Source organism: Ursus americanus, chromosome 6, assembly GCF_024610735.1.
Source record: "Ursus americanus isolate L20-20 chromosome 6, mUrsAme1.1.p, whole genome shotgun sequence".
NCBI lineage: Eukaryota > Metazoa > Chordata > Mammalia > Carnivora > Ursidae > Ursus > Ursus americanus.
This window is the reverse complement of record NC_142132.1, coordinates 41,450,381-41,468,485: the sequence shown is the minus strand read 5'-3', so window position 1 is coordinate 41,468,485 and position 18,105 is coordinate 41,450,381. Positions and strand designations below refer to the sequence as shown.

Here is an 18,105-nt window from a genome sequence, read left to right as displayed (position 1 = left end):
GTCCCTCCCAATCGCACCATTTCCTTTGGGTTCCCCTTCTCTCCCTGCCCTCTGCCAAGCACACAGCCTTCCCCGCCACGGTTCACCAGCTGGGAGCAATCACTGCTCAGTCATTGGTAGGGACTCCTATGTTCCTTGCCATCCCTCCTGATCATCAATTTTCTACCCACAGTGCAAGACCCTGATGAAGAAGCTTTGCGAAGGTCAAGGTAAGTGCCTGGACTCAGGCTCTGTGGCCTTGTCCCTCCTAACCCAGTCCCTCCCCAGGCAGCTCCTAGGTCACATGAATCATGGAAGGAACCTCTCAAGTTTATGTATTGGGAAGCTCCTGGCCCCTGAAGGGCTCCAGCAGATGCTGGCTTGGGGCCTTCGTCCCAGGTCACTGAGGTGGGTGCCTGGAGCTGAGTCTCTATCCCCTGGGCCCAGGCTGCAGGAATAAGGATTCTGGGCTCTCCTGGCTCTGTCCCTGGGCAGGGGGCAGGGCTGCTTTGGCCTTCGCTGGGCTGTTGAGAATGAGGGCATCTCTCCCTGTGAGGGCACTGGGCCGGCTGCCTTGCCTGCGTACTCATCTCAGGGCCCGTCCCCTGTGAGTCTGGAGGCTGGGCACTGGGAAGCAGGCATGCGGAGGGCTGTGCTGAGCATGAGCACCTGACCTTGGGATTTACCTGTCCAGACCTACACTGGGGTGTTATTTCCATAAATTGCTCAAAGCACAATAGCTGCTGCTAGGCTCGGTGTCTCAGGGTGTGGTCCCCCCAACAGTGGCAGGCCTGGGGCCGTAGCCACTAACCTCCCACCTGGATCCTGCCAGGTGCTCGTGGACCTGGGCACGAGGGGGGCACACTGCCCTGGAACCCACTGGAACCTGCTAGGGTCTTCCATGGTGAGGCATGGGGCCCTGTATGATTGTGTTTACACTTCCGGCGGCAAACGTTGTACACGCTCTTCCTGGGGGTGTCTGCCTTGGGCCAGCGCATCCTGTGGCAGCCTCCCTGGAAGGGCCTGGGGCTCAGAGGTGCTCTGTTACGTGGGTCCAAGCTTTCCACACTTGGCTAACCGGCGTGTAGTGATCAAGGATTGTGTGGACTGTGGGGCTCTGGGGTCAGCTCAGAGTTGATGTGGCTTTTATTTTCCGAACTCTGTTTTTGCCAATCCAAGCTGCTCCCACTTTCTGGCTGGGGCATCCAAGCCAAAAGTGCGGTCCTCCCAGGCCTGCTAACGATGGCATGCCCGTCCAGGAACAGTTGTTAACCCTTCGGTGCCTGCCCGCAGGTCTACATAGGGCCTGAACTGCGATGATGTGAGATCTTGCTTGAGAGGTAGTATCTAGCTACGTCAGGTGTGACTGAGCTGTCCGCGCGCCCGCGCCTATGCTCGTCCGCGCGCCCGCGCCTATGCTCGTCCGCGCGCCCGCGCCTATGCTCCACCGTGCTCGTTTGGTTTTGTCGGCTTCTTCTTCGAAGCCACCCACACAGATGCTCCAGTGAGCGGTGTAGCTCACTGACAGGGGGCTTGACAGCACACCACCCCCTCCCCCCGCCAGCAAACAGCCTTCGTCGGGAAGCCTGCAGGCTGTTTTCTCTCCCTCCCAAGAGACAGAGCCCTGCCTCTGGAGTGAGAACTTCTGGTGACATTTCGTTCCTCTCTGGCCAGTCACTCTGAGCTGGCCCCTCATTAACGAGGCACCATGTAGAAGGTGGAACCTCTGGCTTCCATATTTCCCCGGGGAATATCTGCAGGCTCTGCAAAGTTCTTGAGTGAGGACAGCAAGGCCGGCATGAAGGGGTGTCTCCGGCCTCGTGGGTTGTTCCCTCCTGTCAGAAGTTTCTCTTGGGGCTTGTTCTGCCTAGCCCTGGAGGTATGCAGGCAGGTTAGTCCTTCCCCCTGCGGCCTAATCCCTCAGGAGCATGGCTCGGCCCCCAGCAGGAGGCAGGGGGTCTTGGGGTCTTGAGAACTCTGTTGCAGGTCTTGGAGCCTCTCCCGCAGCAGGGTTTTCTGTAGGGAGATCTGCAAAGAGGGCCCAACAAGGGGCTCCATCCTGCTTCTCCCTCCGTTCTGGGCCCCCACACTGAGAAAGCAGCTGCCCCCCACAGGCCCTGCATTGCTGTCAGCCGTGGGGTCTCTGGCCCTGCTGTGAAGGCTCTGGGGCACCTCTAATCCTTCTACCCAGGACTGGAGGGACATAAGCCTCTTGCTTCTCTCCCTTTTCCTGACTTTAATTCCTGGGAAGTCATCCTCAAAGCCTTCCACAAAATGTCCGTCTCCCCGAAGTCATTGGGGGTGGGTGTGCATTTCCGTCTCAAAGAATCCCAAGCAGCCAGAGGTGAGAGTAGGGCTGCAGTGGGTGCAGTGATCCTGGTCTGTTTGTGATTAAAGTCTGTAGGAGTGACGGTGGCTACTGGTCACAGCGAGGGCCCCTGGGCTCACCCGAGTGGCCAGGTGAGCAGCAGGAAGCACACTTGTCCCCATCTGGGGCTGGGTTGGTCAGGGGTCTTGCTCCCCAGGGGGCTGAGCCCCACTCCCACGTTGGAAGCTGCACTCCCGGACCCTGCTGACCCTTGTTGTCGGGGGAGGGCAGCCCCCCCTCCTTCTCTTCCTCCCGGTTTGGCAGCACGGACAGGAAGGAATCTCAGTGTCTCTCGAGAAGGCTGTCTCCCCAGGGGGGCTTCACTGCACACTGCTTCCAAGTAGCGGAGTCCAGCAGAGCCTGAGTTTGCCACCCCGGGGGCTTGGGTGACAGCCTGTGCAGGCTCATACACGTGCAAAGGGGCTTCCTTCTTCCTGTTGTCGTGGGGCTGGGAAGCAGGCAGCAATGCCCTGAGTGAGCGGCGACAGGTGCTCCGTACTTGGGGTACCAGCACTGCTGGCCTTGACGGCAGGGGACAGTCTGCCTGTCACAGGACCCTGCATCCTCTCCCCTCACCCGTCTCTGCTCCACCTCCCAGGCCTGCCCCCCCACCCCCACCCACAATAGTCCCATAGCAGCGCATGACCCTGCCCTTCTCCGCTGTGCTCTCCTGACACTGGGGTGTGTCTGGCACCTGGTAGCAGGTAGCTTCCCTCTGAGGCTCCAGGGCCCACCTGCTGGCCTGCCCAAGGCAGAGCCAAATCTCCAGGGACCCTCTCCTTATGGGTGAGGCAGGGAGGGCCCCTAAATAGCCCAGGCATCTGCTGTGGACTTGGCCCCCTGCCTAGGAAAGACCCCAGCACCTTAGCCAACTCCCCACGCAGGCTGAAAGAGCAGGCTGCTGCCAGCTCCTGCACGGGGGCAGGGAAGACTGGGGCTCCTGGCCTCCATCCCAAGTGGCAGAGCACGAACAATGCCTCCATCCGAAAGTTGAGCCTCTAATCTTAGAGAGGCCTCTGCAGCTTCCCTCTGACGTGGGGCAAGCATTGCGGGGGTCCAATGGCTCCGAAGGTCGGGTCCATGTTGGGCAGCCCTGACGACGGTGGAAGCGGAGGCAAGCCTAGTTTGTCCAGGGTTTGAATCTTCGAGGCATTGGGTTCCCACCACTTGTGTGTGACCATCCCAGAGGACCCGAGTGTGTAACCCAGACATCCCCTGGCCCCCATTTTGCAGCTCAACCGTCTTATGAGAGTGGTTTCTGCATTTACCCAATGCTCACCTGTGTAAAGAACTCTGCACCTCTCTTAGACCACAAGTGTTAAGGACTAAAGTTGATTTGAATGACAAGTTCACAGAGGAGTTGAAGGTGGGGGTCACCTTACACACTCTTCCATAAACAGCGTAAAAACCCTTCCAAGTCCCTACTCCATGGCACCCCCATCCAAAGTTCTTTGTCCTTTCCCTCCCCTATTTCCAATAGAACTCAGGGACTCACTGGCTCTCCCTCCTCCCCACTGTGGCCTCCCTGGGCGCTTCAGTGTCCTCTCCCCTCCCTCCCTGGGCACAGTCAGCTCTGTCCCAGCTCCCAGCTGAGTCTCCTTGTACCAGCACAGCTCAGAGCACTCCCCCAAAGGGAACCTTCATGCAGATGGCAAAAGTTACCTGCGTTCTGTGGATTTTTCATTCTTGGCGTTCTGCCAGCCGAGCAAGTTTGAAAACCACAGCTGGAGAAACCAGCACCCCCTTGGGTGTCCCTGAGAAGCCCTCGTGGGTATCCCAGGACTTCTCCTCCTGTCTCTCCTGCTGGCTCCCCCCATCTCTGCCCCCTCTCTTCTTTCTTGTCCTGGACCCTCTCTTCGGCAGGCTGTGAATTTACCACCAGCTGCGAGCAGGGCAAGCCCACGAGGGTCACTGACTCTCTGGGACTATCTCTGAGCCTGTCACTGAGCACTGATGACAAAGGCCGTGGGCCTGGCTGGACAGACTGGCCACGTCTGTGTCCTGGGTGGTCTCTATGGCATGGCTGATTGTGCTGCAAGCAGGGGCCCCGCTTCTGCTGTCTTCCTTCCTTCTCCCCAACCTCGGAGAGATCCTAGTTATCTCACAGTTCTGCTGCTGAGTTTCCACGTGGTTTTAGGCCATTTGAGTGATGTCTCTGGGCCTTGGCTTCCTCTTAGTATCAGGAAAGTTTGGTCTTGAACAGTGGTTTTCAAATATGTTGGCAGTGGGTCCCTTTGGCAAACAGAATCTTACAGAGATACAGTGTGCAGGACTCAAGGTGTAGAGGGGGCGTCCGCCACGTACTGCAGACATGGGGAGGTGGAAAGGTGTGTATGTGGGGATGCGGGGCTGCTAGAGAAACGTAAGACCAGCACTGCCCCATCTCTGATGTTCAGAGACCTAATGCTGATCTTCCTGACCTTTATACACTGGCAATTCATTTATTACACTACTTATTTTGCGATAATTGCAGATTGGCATGCAGTTGTAAGAAATAATATAGAGAGATCCTATACACCCATTATCCCCCATGGTAACATCTTGCAGAACTACCAGCCTGTGGACACTGGTATAGCCAAACACAGAATATTTCCAGCACCCCAAGGATTCTCCCCCTGTTGCCCGTGTGTAGCCACACCCACACCCACCTGCCGTGCACACCCTCTCCTTAACCTGTGGCAACCACCAATTTGTTATCTGTTCTCCATTGCCATAGTTTTATCATTTCACGAATGTTATGTATATGGAATCGTACAGCCTGGGACCTTGTGGGGTTGCCTTTTTTCAGTCAGCCTGATTCCCTGGGGATTTATCCAAGTTATGGAGTGTACCCATGGTTCATTTGTTTCTTTTTATTACTGAATAGTCTTCCATGGTCTGGATGTAGCAATTAATTTTTAAAAGGAGCTTTAAACACCGTCCAGGTTAAACATACCGCGTTTGTGGCTGGATGCGGCCTCTGGGCCACCAATTTGCACCTCTGGTCTGGAGGATGTTAGCAGTCCCTCCAGCCTGGAAGGTCTGGCATCTGTGGCTCTCGCGTTTCCCTGGCACACCCTCTCCTCCGTTTCTACGTTTCTGGCTGCGCCTTGCTGTTTTGTCCCGCGGCCTTGGCTGAGCAGGCTGTGGGGGGACCCCCCTCCCAGGCCCTGTGGAAAGTGGTGGGAAGTCCTGGTCCTCTGTACGTGTGCCATTGGTCTCATGAGGCTGCGCGTGCACATGTATGCCTGGCTGTGCTCATGCCTGGGCAGGTGGGGGCAGTGGTGATATCTGAAGGCTTCTCTCTGGGGACAGAGAAGGGTTGGCAGAGGCTAGGGAAGCATAGGGAGGTGACAGGTCTGCTCACCAAACCTCATCACGGGAACAGGCGTTCCTCTTTCTTGATGCCCAGCTTGGGGACAGAGACCATGCTAGGCCCACCTGCCTATGTGGTTCAGTCCTGAGAGCCCACAGCCAAAGCAGCCCTGCCTAGCCCTAACCACGTGGGTGAGGGAGAACCCAGAGACCCACCCCTTTGCCCAGCCTGCCCATAGGCCCACCAGATAGGCCCCTTCTCCATGGCTTCCTTACTCACTCAGCTTAGGGACTTCAGTCCGCCAATCCTGGTCCTTGGGACTCTGGTCTTGCCCCAAACCAGGAAAGTACTCCGAGGGTGGCCAAGCCTCTCCAGACCAAACTCCTCCCTCCCATGCCCCCTGCCCGAGCTGTCAGACGGGGGAATGGGACACATCCCCTAACCCCTTTCTTTCCTCCTCTCTTCTCTCTGTCTCTCTGTCTCTGTCTCTGTCTCTCTCTCTCTCTCTGTGCCACAGGGAAAGGTTTGAAACGGAACGTAACAGCCCACGTTTTGCCAAATTGCGCAACTGGCACCATGGCCTTTCGGCCCAAATCCTTAATGTTAAAAGCTAAAAGGCTATCCGGAAACCCCCCACTCCTCTCAGGCTGGACACCCCCCTCCACCCCCCACACAGTTCTGGCATGTGAGCCCCACGGTGATGCTTGAGAATGTATAGCTGTGCTGGGGGGCACCTTGGCTAGGCAACTGCAGGAGCTCTGCTCTCTGCCCACCCCGGAGCTGACAGCCGAGGCTCAGCCCCACACAGCACCACCCCCACTCCTGCCCCGACCCCGAGTGCAACCCTCCCCACCCCCCACCCCACAGCCCACGCCTCTGCTCCCCTGCCCAGGGCCTTAGCCAGAGATCAGAGAGGACGTGGCAGGGGGTGCTGGCATAGTACCCCAGAACTGAGGGAAACAGAACGGGCCACTGGCCTATTTCCCACCCCCTCAGCTCCTAGGAGAGGCAGTCTGGCCTACTGCCACCCTGGAATAAGCTGCCTCTAGATCAGGGTCCTGGGAAGAGGCCCCCCCCCCACCCTTCCCTCATTCCCTCACTGCCCTCTAGAGCCGGGCAGCCCGAACAGGGCTCTCTGCAGAGGAAGTGGAGGCCCCGGGGTACATGAGGCAGAGGCCCCTCCAGGCTGTGGTGAGATTGGGCGTGTGCTCTCCTCTCTGTGCTGTGTGTGCTGGCTCCCTAGTTCTCTCTCCTGTACATATACGCATGCTTGTTCTGAAATAAAAAGGATTTAAAATGAACCAAACCAGCCCCGGTCATGCTGTGCCTGTGTGCGTACCACTCAAGAGGGGCGTTCTGAGATGGGGAGAGGACAGGTTCCCCCTCAAAAGTGCCCTCTGGGGCTGCAACCCAGTGCTGACTTCCTGATTCGAGGTCCCCACCTGGGCTGGTGGAGCTCAGGGGGCGAGAATGGTGGCTGGGAGTCTGTGCTGCAGCCCACTGGGCAGCTGTAGCCTCCCACAGGGCAGTGGGGATGAAGAGGAAGGTTCTGGAATGCCCCCTACCTCCCCTCCCACATGCAGCCACAACCAGCAGGCCGAGCCATTCTTCCCTACTGATCGGAAGTCATCCCCATCCCTGGCATGCTGCAAGCCCCTCACCCAGGAAAGCATTGTCATGCTCAGCCCTGGTTCAGGAAGCGAGGAAGAGGCTCGCCTGGACTAAAGAGCAGCTCACAGGGGAACTGCTGGAGGACCTCAGTGGGCTGAGGCCATGATTGGGAGGAGAGGGGATGGGAGCCTTGCGCTTGCTGGAGCCTTGCTCCAGGTGACAGGTGGGTGTGGAAGACCTCCACCTTGGTCTTGCTTCTAGCCCTGGCCACCTGTGACCTTGTCCTAGTCCTGAGCATTTAGGAAGGGCCTGGCTGACAGGCTCATGTCCTTCCGACCCACTTGCCTACCCATCAGCCTATCCCCTGATTGAGGGAACCACAGGCCCAAAATAAAGGCAGATGCCAAGGTCCATCCCCTAGAGCTCCCTAAATGCTCCCCATGGCTGGACTGCGCCAGAGCCTTGCCCCCACTCCCATTGCCTGGGCACCGGCTTTCTTTCCGCCTGTGGAGACTTGGCAATCCCACCTGGAAGGGATGGCCAGGGGAGAGCTCTAACCTACCCACCACACTGAGATACTCCCCAAAATACCCCACCAGCCTGTTCCACCTTGGCCTCCCATCCCTTCCTGCCTCTAGCAGTCTGAGTCTAGGGCCAAGGCCAGGAGCAGGCAGGGCAGGCTGGCTGCGGGATCAACAGGGGAGGGTAGGTGTGGGCTCCTGCTCACATCGAGGCATCCTGGAGCACACCCATATTTAGCTGACCTTTTATTGAGGACTTCCAAGGCCCCAGGGTAGGTTGTGGGGCCACTGGCTGCCAGACAGAGAGAAGTCCCAGGCAGTAGGTATCCTGAGGCTGGCAGAGGACCTGGGCCAACCAGTCAGAGCTGGTGGCCTCGCAGGGCCCCTGTCTTCGGCCCCTGCCTTTTGGAGCTCTCTTGAAGCCCTGGAAGGCCCTCATTTGCTTTCCAGCCTGCCTGGTGTCTTCCCAATGACCCCCGGCTCCTGCAGGAGCGCACTGGGTGGCCCCAGGCCAGGGGCCCATGTAAAGCCCTCTGGGTGATGCTGAGGAGAGATTTCCTCATCTGGCATTCAGTGTCTGTGGGCTTTAGTCAAGGCGCCATGTCTGACTGCTGTGGGTGCCAAGGGAATCAGAAAGGACCAATGTGGACAGTGGTTGACCACAATGCAAGGTTGGTCACGTGAGGTTCAGAGACAGGGAGCACCCCTCCAAGCAGAGGGTCAGAGGAAGCTTCCTGGAAGAAGGCATGTGTGTGTTTGATCTTCATGACTTGGTAGGATGGGGGCAAGTACAGGTAAGGGAGGCTGGACAGGTGCTCTAAGCAGAGGGAACAGAGGTTTTGAAGAGAAGAAGGGGTGTCCCGGAACCCTGAGTGAATCAGTTGGGCTGGAATGGACGTTCTGGTTAGTGGTCCAGAGCTGGGATGCCAGGCTCGGGGACTCTGTATTCTGAAGGCCACGTGGAACTAGCGAAGGTTGCAGGGAATCATTCACACTACAGCCTATAGGGATTGCCGTACGGTGTTCTTGAGGGGTATTGCTTGCCTAGACTACCATGACCATGGGGCCCCTGGAGTCGTGCAGGGCAGCAGCCCTGCTGCGGAGTGATGTGGGCAGGGCTGCCCTGAGCCATAGCCATCAGGCTGCCAGATGGAATGCCAGCTCGGTCGGGGGCAGTGTGCATACTTTCAAGACCAGCCTCCTGACTGGTGTTCTGTCATCCTGCAATCCACAGAGATGTTCATACTGCATTCTCTTAACTAATACAAACAGCATCATCGCCTGAATGGTGGCAACCACCCCCCGGCACGATCAATCCTAACACCTCCACCATTACCCACAGCTCCATCCTGAGCCCAGTGACCACAAAACCCAAGACCCAGCATCATCACCAATACCATCCGCATCCTTTCCATGCATATCGTCACCGTCACGAAGAGCATCAACCAAGCCCTGCCATTCCCTCCATCAGGGGCCATCAAAGCAGGGCCACAGGGTTGGCACACTCCCCTTGCTGCCAACCAGGTTGAGGGAAGAGAGGAGCTGAAAGGGGTACTGTAGCCAGGCTGTGTTTTTCCTCTGGCCGCGCGCTCCCCACGCAGCTGTGAGCATTTGAGTATAGGTGGTTTGGTGGTTTGGTCTGGTTTTCGCTTTGATATTTAAAGTGGATTATGACCGAGTCAGGAGGCAGCTGTTGAATCCTAGACCAGGCTGGGATGATCTCATGGGTACTCACTTTAGGACTGCAGCCAGGGCCAAGTGAGTCCCATGCGGGGCTTGCTCTCTCGTACCCTCTCCTTGGGGTTTCTGGGGGCCTGTGTAACTTCAGGCCGGAGCTGACCTGAACAAGAACCCAAGATCCTACAGGAGGCCCTCAGCGCCACCCCTACTTCTCCGTGGCCCTGGTGCTTGGTGTCTGCCAACAGTGGGCCTAAACGGGATGCTAGATCATGAATTTTCCTAGGGCCCCCATCCAGCTCCACCTTCACCCCCCCAGAAATCACTATTTGGAGCTATGCCTGGGGAGAGCACCAGGTAAGCTGGTCTGACAGAGAATTGGAGCAAAAGGGACAGGCAGAGCCGACTTCCTGTTTGTCCTACAGAATATGGTCTCTAACCCAGACATTTTCATCACGCTTGTCCGGAGTGGTGTCCTCAGTTCTCAGAAGCTCACTAGAAGCATGCAACAGGGTCAGGGAGAAAAAATTAAGGAGACTGGGTGTCCTCTGTCAGCCTGAGCCTTCCCAGGCCACACTTGCTCGTGCTACGAGGAGGGTCCTAGTAGCTGGCTCCGCGCTATGGCTTAGCACTTTTCTGAGGCAGATGCTTCACAGGCATGGCTTCTAGAAACCAGGTTCTTTCATGGAGGGTGGCTGAGTGGTCTCATGGCCCTGACACAGGCCTGAGAGCAGGGCTGCCTGAGGCTTTCTGTCAGAACCCTAAGCTGGGACAGGACATGGCCACTGCCCTTGTCCACCCTGAATGCTTCCCGCACAGTCATGGAGAAGAATGGCTCGCCCTGCCACGGGACAGTCAACCACGTCAACTACAATCTTGCCACGTCTCTGGTTCTCTTCTTCCCCGACCCTCTCTCGCTATTTCATGCCTTTCTCTACCACACGCCTCGCCGGATGGAGGAGAGCACGTCAGCAATGCTTTGGTACACAGCTCCTGGCTCACTTGTGTTGCTCCCTGGGAGAGACCTCCGTAGCACCGCGCTACTCCAAGTATGGTCCGCGGACCAGCAGCAGCGGCGTGCCCCCGGGAGCTTGTTACAAACGTAGACTCAGCCCCCGACCCACCGCACTAGAAGTCGCGTTCTACCAGGATTCCCAGGCGATTCGTCTCCCGATGAAAGACTAAGAAGCTTTGTAGTGATTAAGGCTCACACCCTTCTCGGCCCCTTGGCAGCTGCCTGGCGTTTCGCAGAGATTCAATCTCTTTGGACCTCAGGTTCTTCGTCTGTAAAACGAGGATCCTGATACCAATCGCTCAGGGAGGTTGAAAGGATCAAATGGAGTGATGCTTGTACGGTTGTTCAGCACAAGGCCTGGCATACGGTAAACGCAGAGCGGAGATTCGTATTCTAATGGATTTCAAATAAGAAGAGTGTGTTCTGTTGGGGAAAGATTCTACCGGACTAATCACAAGAAGTTTCTTTCTTCCTCCATGAAGGGGCCACTGGAGGTCCTGGGTCAGGCTTCATTCAAATCCAAAGAACTGTCACTCAGATCCTGTTGTCACTGCCAGGAAGCGCGGGGAGGTTGGGCGATTGAATTCTCGCAGCCTCCATTCCCTCATCTACTGAACAGAGTCGATCATCAGAGGGCTGTTGTGAGGAATTACAGACACGTGCCTGGCGCAGTACGGGTTCAAGAACCAACTTGTGGAGCTCGGGGGAGGTCATTTCCACTGGTAGGAGCTGCATATTCTGCTGCTGTTATAGCGAGGCCAAATCTTAGTCCAAAGACCCCAAGGAGCAAAGAATGTGCATTGCTTTGCTTTCCTATAATTTAATTTTTATTCTCTGCCCTGCTTTGCAGAGATGGCAGAAACCGAATCCCATCACCCCAGGCTCTGAGGCTCTTCTTTTGCCTGGACTGGTTGGGGGACAAGGCACTTGCAGAGGCAGTGGGGTGGGGGACGTGGTACCTGGTCCTTGGTGGTGGTCTGCCTGTGCTGACGTCTGCTGGGATATTCCCAGCCCACGTGCTCTCACGCTGGTGCACACTGGCAGAGTGGCCACCTCTCTCTCTCGTTCCCAGTTACAAGGCCTCTCAACTGTGCAGGCACTCAGGACCATGTCCATGACTCTCGGGCAGTGTGTGGGAAACCCTCAACCCACATGATGGCCTGGGGATCTTTGTGCTGTCTTGGGTCTGCCTGTCCCTTCACCGTGGGCCGGGGAGACCCTGGGGTCCTGCCACTTCCCCAGGGTTTATCCAGAACAGGGATACAGCTCCCTCTCTTCTTGAATTCCCCTTGCCTCCTTTCTTGTTCCGACACCCTTGCCCTGCCTGGCATGGTAGCTTTTGTCCCTCTTCCAAATGCATTCAGTGCCCTAAGTCGTCTGCAGCCTGACGCCCAGGCTCTCGCCAACTCCACAGCCTGAGCCTTGGGTGTGCACACGTCTTACCTCGGCTTGTGCCTGGTATCATCCCTTCTCAAATGTGATGCATGCCTCTGACTAAATGGGGAAGGGCAAAAGGGGAAGGAAGACAGGATGGGCGAGGAAACTCGGTTGGTAATTCAATCTACTTTTCCACCGCACTGTGTTTTTATCCTATATACGGAGAAAGACAAATTAGGAAGTACACAGAAATGGGGGGTGGGTTGTGTGCAAACTCACCAGGCTTGAGAATATTTTTGATGTGACCATGGCCCTCCAAGTGCTCTGAGCTCTTCCCTCTTGGGGTCCTGGGGAGCTCCTTCCCTGAGCCTGGAAACACGCCTTCCGGAAGATTCTACACTGTTTGCAGTGTGGTTGGTGCTGTCCGCCCAGCCTGCCTCTGCTGTAGCCACCATCCGCATGCAGGGGGACCGCCTTGACCTGTTGTCTTTCTTGGCCCCGCCTCATCAGCACCCCTATTGAGCATGCTCCAGTGTGCACCAGCCAGGCCGCCACCCCGCTGCTGCCCGCTTCTGCCCAGCCGCCTGCTGCTGCCCCTCCCAGTGCAGCCTCGCCACCCTTGACCGCAGCCACTGCCCATGCTGCCACCGCCTCTGCCGCAGCCCCCGCCTCCAGCCCTGCGGACAGTCCAAGGTAACTGGCCCACAGGTGCCGGCCCTGACCTCAGGCAAGGGAGGCAGGAGGGGCCTCGCCCTGGGTGCACCCGTTGACAACTGTGTCCAGCCCTCGGAAAGGCCCGTCCGAGGTGGTTAGGACCCCGGGGTCCTTGGGAAGCCAAACCTAGCGCTGTCTGGTGCTGAGAGTGAAGGGGAGACTGGGGGTCACTGCAGGGGAGCACACCGCGAGGTTCAGGCCAGAGACAGGACGTGCTGCCCTGCCCTCAGCACATGTTCTGAGATAGAGGTTAAAGTCTCTCTCTCTCTCTCTCTCTCTCTCTCTCTCACACACACACACACACACACACACACATACACACACACACACACACACACACACACACACACACACACAGAGTTAGGTAACAAAGAGAGACTGGGAACTGGGATAAAGGGGAGAATGGAAATTGTCCCTGTGGTCCGGGGAAGTCAAGGAAGGCTCTCTGGAGGAGGGAGCAGAGGCAGTGTCAACCTGGGCATATAAGGCAGGTCAGATTTGGGCAGTTATTTAGCGACTAACTTGCCCTCTTCCTTCACCCTCTCTGTCTCTTGATGGAGAGCGTGTTAACTCCAGAGGCACCCAGTATAATGGGACTTAAATTTCTGCTCCACCACTTGCTGTCTGTAATCTGCAGAATGTGACTTAATTTCTCTGAAGCTCAGTTTCTCATCTGCTAAGGTGTTTAACACGTCTATTTGTGAGGGCTGGTACAGAAAAAAGTGTAAATAAATCACCAAGCACATAAAATCCTCTCAAGTATTATGAATTACTGCATTTCTATCTGACCTTCAGGATACCTAGCAAAGGCAGGGGTGGGGATGGTGGCGGTGGGGGGGGCGTATTGCAGTTTGCAAAGGGGGCGGGGCGGGGTGAGGGGAGGTGGAAGGGGCAGGCTGGACGAGTTATTCTAGAATGGCCAGGCAGTGTTTAATGGCCAGACAGGCCCCACTCTTTCTGGGCTGCATGGAGCTGTCAGGTTGGTGTTTGGGGTCAGAGCCAGCTTTCCCAGTTTCCCATGTCCCCCTTGCAGGATTTTGCTGGAAAGGTCATGCCTCTCCGGGGCAGGGTTCATAGGTCCCTGGCACAACTTGAGGCAGGGTGGAGGGTAGGCAGAGTGGCCTGCAGACCTGTGTGCTGCATCCCTGCCCCCAGGCTTCACAAGGATCTAGGTGGTACCAAGCCCTGCCTTTGCCCAGCCCAACTCAAGCCTCAAGGGCGAGCCCAGTCTGGGCCTCCAGGGGCTGTTTTAGTCGAGCTTCCTGGGGTCATTTAGCAAGTTGCTTCCCCTTGCACACCAGAATCTCTTAAGGTAAGGGCACACAGAAGAAACTCTGAAGAGGGTAGGAAATGTCTCTGTAGTTAAGTGGGGAGAAGCCTCCCCAGTTGGATGGAGACACTCCAGATGCTGGGGCCCTGCTCAAGGGTGAGCTCCAGCACTGTGCTTTAGGCCTCTGTGTCTTCAATGTCCGGGGGCCCTCAGGACTCCCTCAACAGGGCAAACCCTCCCTTTCTTGCCCTTGCAAAAGGAGATGAGGTCTGGGTGGAGGTTGGAGAGACACCTGGAAGGCCTTAGCATCAGGCCAGCGCAGAAAGGATCAGGGAACCACACTCTGGGCCCAGATACTTCCCCTTCTTGCACAAGGCTAGATGGAGTGAGCAGCAGGCAGTGGGAGGCAAATGGACACCCAGCCTTTCTTGGCATGGCCTCAGAATCCTTGCTGGGTGTCTTAGGCCTCTGCTTCCCTCCCCCGCGTCCCAATGCTAATCCCTGACACAGGACATTTAGCTCTGGGATGCTGGGAAAGCTTCCTCTGCTGCTGGGAGAGCTTGGCTAAGCCCTCTGACCCTCAGCCTTCCACCACAGTGGAAGCTGGGCACCCCTTGGACACTGCCTCTTCCTCTTCCATTAATGCCCCTCCTCCACTGTGGTTTATCAGAGCAGGGCAGGCAGGCCAGGGAGGGGAGGCAATGGCCTCACTCAATCAGGAACATGGTAACTTGGCACGGTAAGTCTGCACACCTGCCACGTCTGGGACGTTGGCTGTCTGAGGCTCATCCTACCTCCATACCGTCTGGGCAGTTCTGCACACACTTCTGGGTTCACTCGGGAGCTCGGCAGTGGGTTCTGAGCTCAGGGCCACCCCCTCCCAGAGCCCTGGAGAAGAAGGTACTTCCTTATCCTCTGACTCTGCCCAGCACCTGGGCCTGCGGGAAACAGTTGGAAGGAAGGCAGGAAGCCATGGCCTGGGGGCGGGGCGTATGTTAGCAGGGACTCACTTCTCTAGTATCCCCATCAATGACCCATTCGCCCTGGGTATGGACATGTGGTTCCCAGTGGGATCTGAAAGATGTAGGGAGAGACCAAGGATGTGTTTGGTAAGGTGTTCTTCAGTTTTAAATGAAAAATTGGGTTGGGGGGGTTGTTCACTGACAAACGAAACTGGGAAACACTGAATGAGACAAAGTTGAACATGCTGCTTAACTCCCGTTCTGGGAGCCTTGAGCTCCCTAAAGGGAGAGGCCAAGGACGGCATTTCCTGAGGGCAACGAACTGGGGCACTTTCCCCCATCACTGGGGTCCCATGGTTCCTGGGTCACAAGTGGGAAAAGGCGGCTCTAGGCCTCTTGGCAGCTAACTCAGTGGGAAGAGGGCAACAGGAATTCTGTGCAGAGAAGCCTCTGTGTGTGTGTGTGTGTGTGTGTGTGTGTGTGTGTGTGTGTGTGTGTGTTGGGGGGGTGTCTCCTGGCTTCCCGTGAGCCCTCCCTGGAGCACCCAGAAACCTGAGACTTGGCAGCTCCCTCTAGCAACGTAGGAAGGGGAATGGGGAGGAGGCCAGTGGTCTGAGGCTGTGTCCCAGAAGGTCAGAAGGTCAGAAGGTTGGGTTGAGGGAGAGGGGTAGCTCTGACCACCTCCATCTGTCTCCTCTCTCCTGCTACTGCCCCCTCCAGCCCCAGTGCCACCCTGGCAATCTCTCCTCAGGGAGTGGAGGGTTTTCTGTGTGTCTCTCTGGCTGGCTGGTGATTTTCCTCCCTCTCTCCTGAGGTGGTGGTGCCAGCAATGGGCTGTATTGTTCTAAACCAGAACCACAAAGACTCAGCCCCCAAGGAGCAGCTTCTTCCCCTCAAAGACCGCTGTGATCTTTCCTTCACAGCCTCTGGCAACTCCCTGGGATGATCTCTGTTAGGGTTCCTCCTCACAGAGGCTCCTGAAGATGGGGGAGCCAGCCTGCCGTGACTGCAGGCCCCAGGGCCTGGGTGGGGCTGTCCTTCTGGCTGCTAACTCCTCCCCCCTTGGTTCCAGGCCCCAGGCCTCTGCCTACAGTCCCGCCAAGGCGACCTCTCCAGCACCTGCCACTCATACATACAGTGAGGCCTCAGCTGCCCCTGCGCCCAAGCCCCGGGTTGTCACCACCGCCAGCATCCGGCCTTCTGTCTACCAGCCAGGTGAGAGTCAGAATGGAGGGGAGGCTGTCAGGCTGGACATGGCTTCTAGGCCACATTCCCAGAAGGCTGGTGGCCAGTAAGGCCCTGCTAAGGAGGCTCAGCCCTCCTTCCTCCAAATGTGGGCCAGAATCCTGTGGAGCCTGCCTCTGGCTCTGGGGAGACAAGTGAGCAGTGGCAGCCAAGGCTAGAGCCGCCCAGCTCTCAGGAAGACCCTGCTCCTGGCTGGGGAGTTCCAGGCTCAAGGTGAAGGAAGAGAGGGTTTAGAGAAGGAGCTTGTTTCTCCAGGAGTCTGAGTCTGGCTCAAGCTGGAAGACAGGCAGGTATAATGAAAATGCCATCGGCTTTGGACAGACCCCCTGCATCATGGTGTGACCCTGGGCAAGCTGCTCATCCTGTCTGGTCTTTGGTTTCCTCGGCTGAGGCAGGATAACACAGGCGCAGAGAGCACATGTGGTCAGCAACAGAATGGCCAACACAGGGTCAGCTGGTGGCCGAGCTCACTTGGCTGTCTGTTCCATTGCTCTGGTCCCCATTCTCATCACTGCCCCCTACCCCTTCACAGAGATGAGGACTCAGCCCCATGTCCCCTCTTTCCTCTGCTCCCCAGAGCCTGAGGGCAATTCTCAGTTTTGCACCTCACTCTCCCGTGCCTGCCCCTGCACAGTGAAGCCGAGGGCTCTTTAGCCAGTATCTCCCCAGGCTGGGGGAAGGTCCTGGGTGCCCTGGTCTAGCGGATGTGTCCACAGGAGGGCTCTGGGCATCTACAGCCGTCCAGGGCTGATATCACCAGCCCCTCCTTCCCGCTGGAGGCTGACTCTAACTCCAGAAGGGCAGGGCTGTGGCAGATTTTCTTCACTGTCTCCCCAGCACCTGACTCAGGCCTGGCACCCAGGAGGTGCTCAGCAAAGGTAGTGGGTGAAGGAATAAATTAATGAATGAATGCTGGTAAGGAACTCAAGTCGGGAGTAAGGAATGGCATGGGGAGAGGCTGTGGACTGTGCACTCTGGTGGCTGAACACACAGGGGTCATGGATCACAAGGGTTCCCAGAGGAGGCCCTTGCAAGTTCCATGGGTGGCTGAGATAGGATTTTAGGTGGGCACACACTTTTCATTTAAAGCATTATACTTTCAACATATTTTTCTTTACAGCCATCTTGACTATAGAAATTCTAGCAATAAGGACATTTTCCACTTGCAGTAGTATTCAAAGTGTTCTCCACCCCCTCCCAAATTATTACACACACACCATTTTCACACGTGGTAACAGTGATGAGGTGAGGAGTTAAGGACTTGCTCAGGAAAGAATGGGGTAGCTAACTCTAACGGGACAGAGAGGGGGCTTCTCTATATCACGTAAGAGAGTCATGAGGTAGAGTCTGGACTCAGGAGCATATCCTGTCAAGGAAAATGAGAGACCCCAGAGAGGGTCCTCAATGAAGCCGGAGAGCAGGGGAGGTCAGGCAGGGACTGGGCAGGAAGGGCCTTGCTTTGGGGAGCCTGACTCCATGTGTAGGGCCAAGGAGCCATCATCAGCCCTCCCGGTGTAAAACTCACTCTGCCGGCGGTGTTGAGAGTGGGCGGCAGAAGCCGCTTCAGCCTCAGACAGGCTCCGGTGCGGGGCCTGCTCTGCCTCCCCCACCGCAAAGCACTTCGTCTCCGCGGCCTGAACTCCCTGCTCTGAAAAATGGGCACGGAGCTATCCAGACCTCGTGTTCTGGGGACGAAATGAAGCACCCAGGGAGTACTCGGCACCCAGGAGGCGCCCTTCCCTGTCCTTTCAGAGGCGGGGACCCAAAGTTCTGAGGTTAGAATCCACAGGATTAGGGAGCAATTCGCAGCTGGCTGCAATGGTGAAAACTCTCCGGGGGAGCTGGAGGACGCGGCTGCCCCGCGGAGACGGGGACCCCGGAGGGAGGGCGGAGAGGAGTTTGGGTGAGCCCAGCGGGCTGAGGGGAGGCTCGGTCCCCGCGCCAGGAGCGCGTTTCCGTCCCGGCCCGGCCCCGTGCTCCCTTCCCAGGCGGGTCCTCCCGGGCACCTTCCGGGGCGGACCCCGGGCGCCGGCTGTCCTCCGCAGGCCCGCCAGGGGGCGGCACGGCTCCG

At 57.2% G+C, this 18,105-nt stretch overlaps 1 protein-coding gene across 10 annotated transcripts in view; it reads left to right on the top strand.

Moving 5' to 3' along the window:
- Positions 1 to 18,105, top strand: part of LDB3 (LIM domain binding 3) — a 61,093-nt gene that overhangs the window by 23,035 nt on the left and 19,953 nt on the right. For 5 of the 10 annotated variants that reach the window (XM_087862969.1, XM_045783359.2, XM_045783358.2 and 2 more), the window contains 3 exons: positions 173 to 209; positions 12,354 to 12,536; positions 15,862 to 16,004. In XM_087862969.1, coding sequence (XP_087719095.1) covers positions 173 to 209; positions 12,354 to 12,536; positions 15,862 to 16,004 — 363 coding nt within the window. Of the gene's footprint in view, positions 1 to 172; positions 210 to 6,159; positions 6,949 to 12,353; positions 12,537 to 15,861; positions 16,005 to 18,105 lie in introns of those variants that run through there. The other 5 variants (XM_045783361.2, XM_045783360.2, XM_087862970.1 and 2 more) reach the window with 2 other exon arrangements.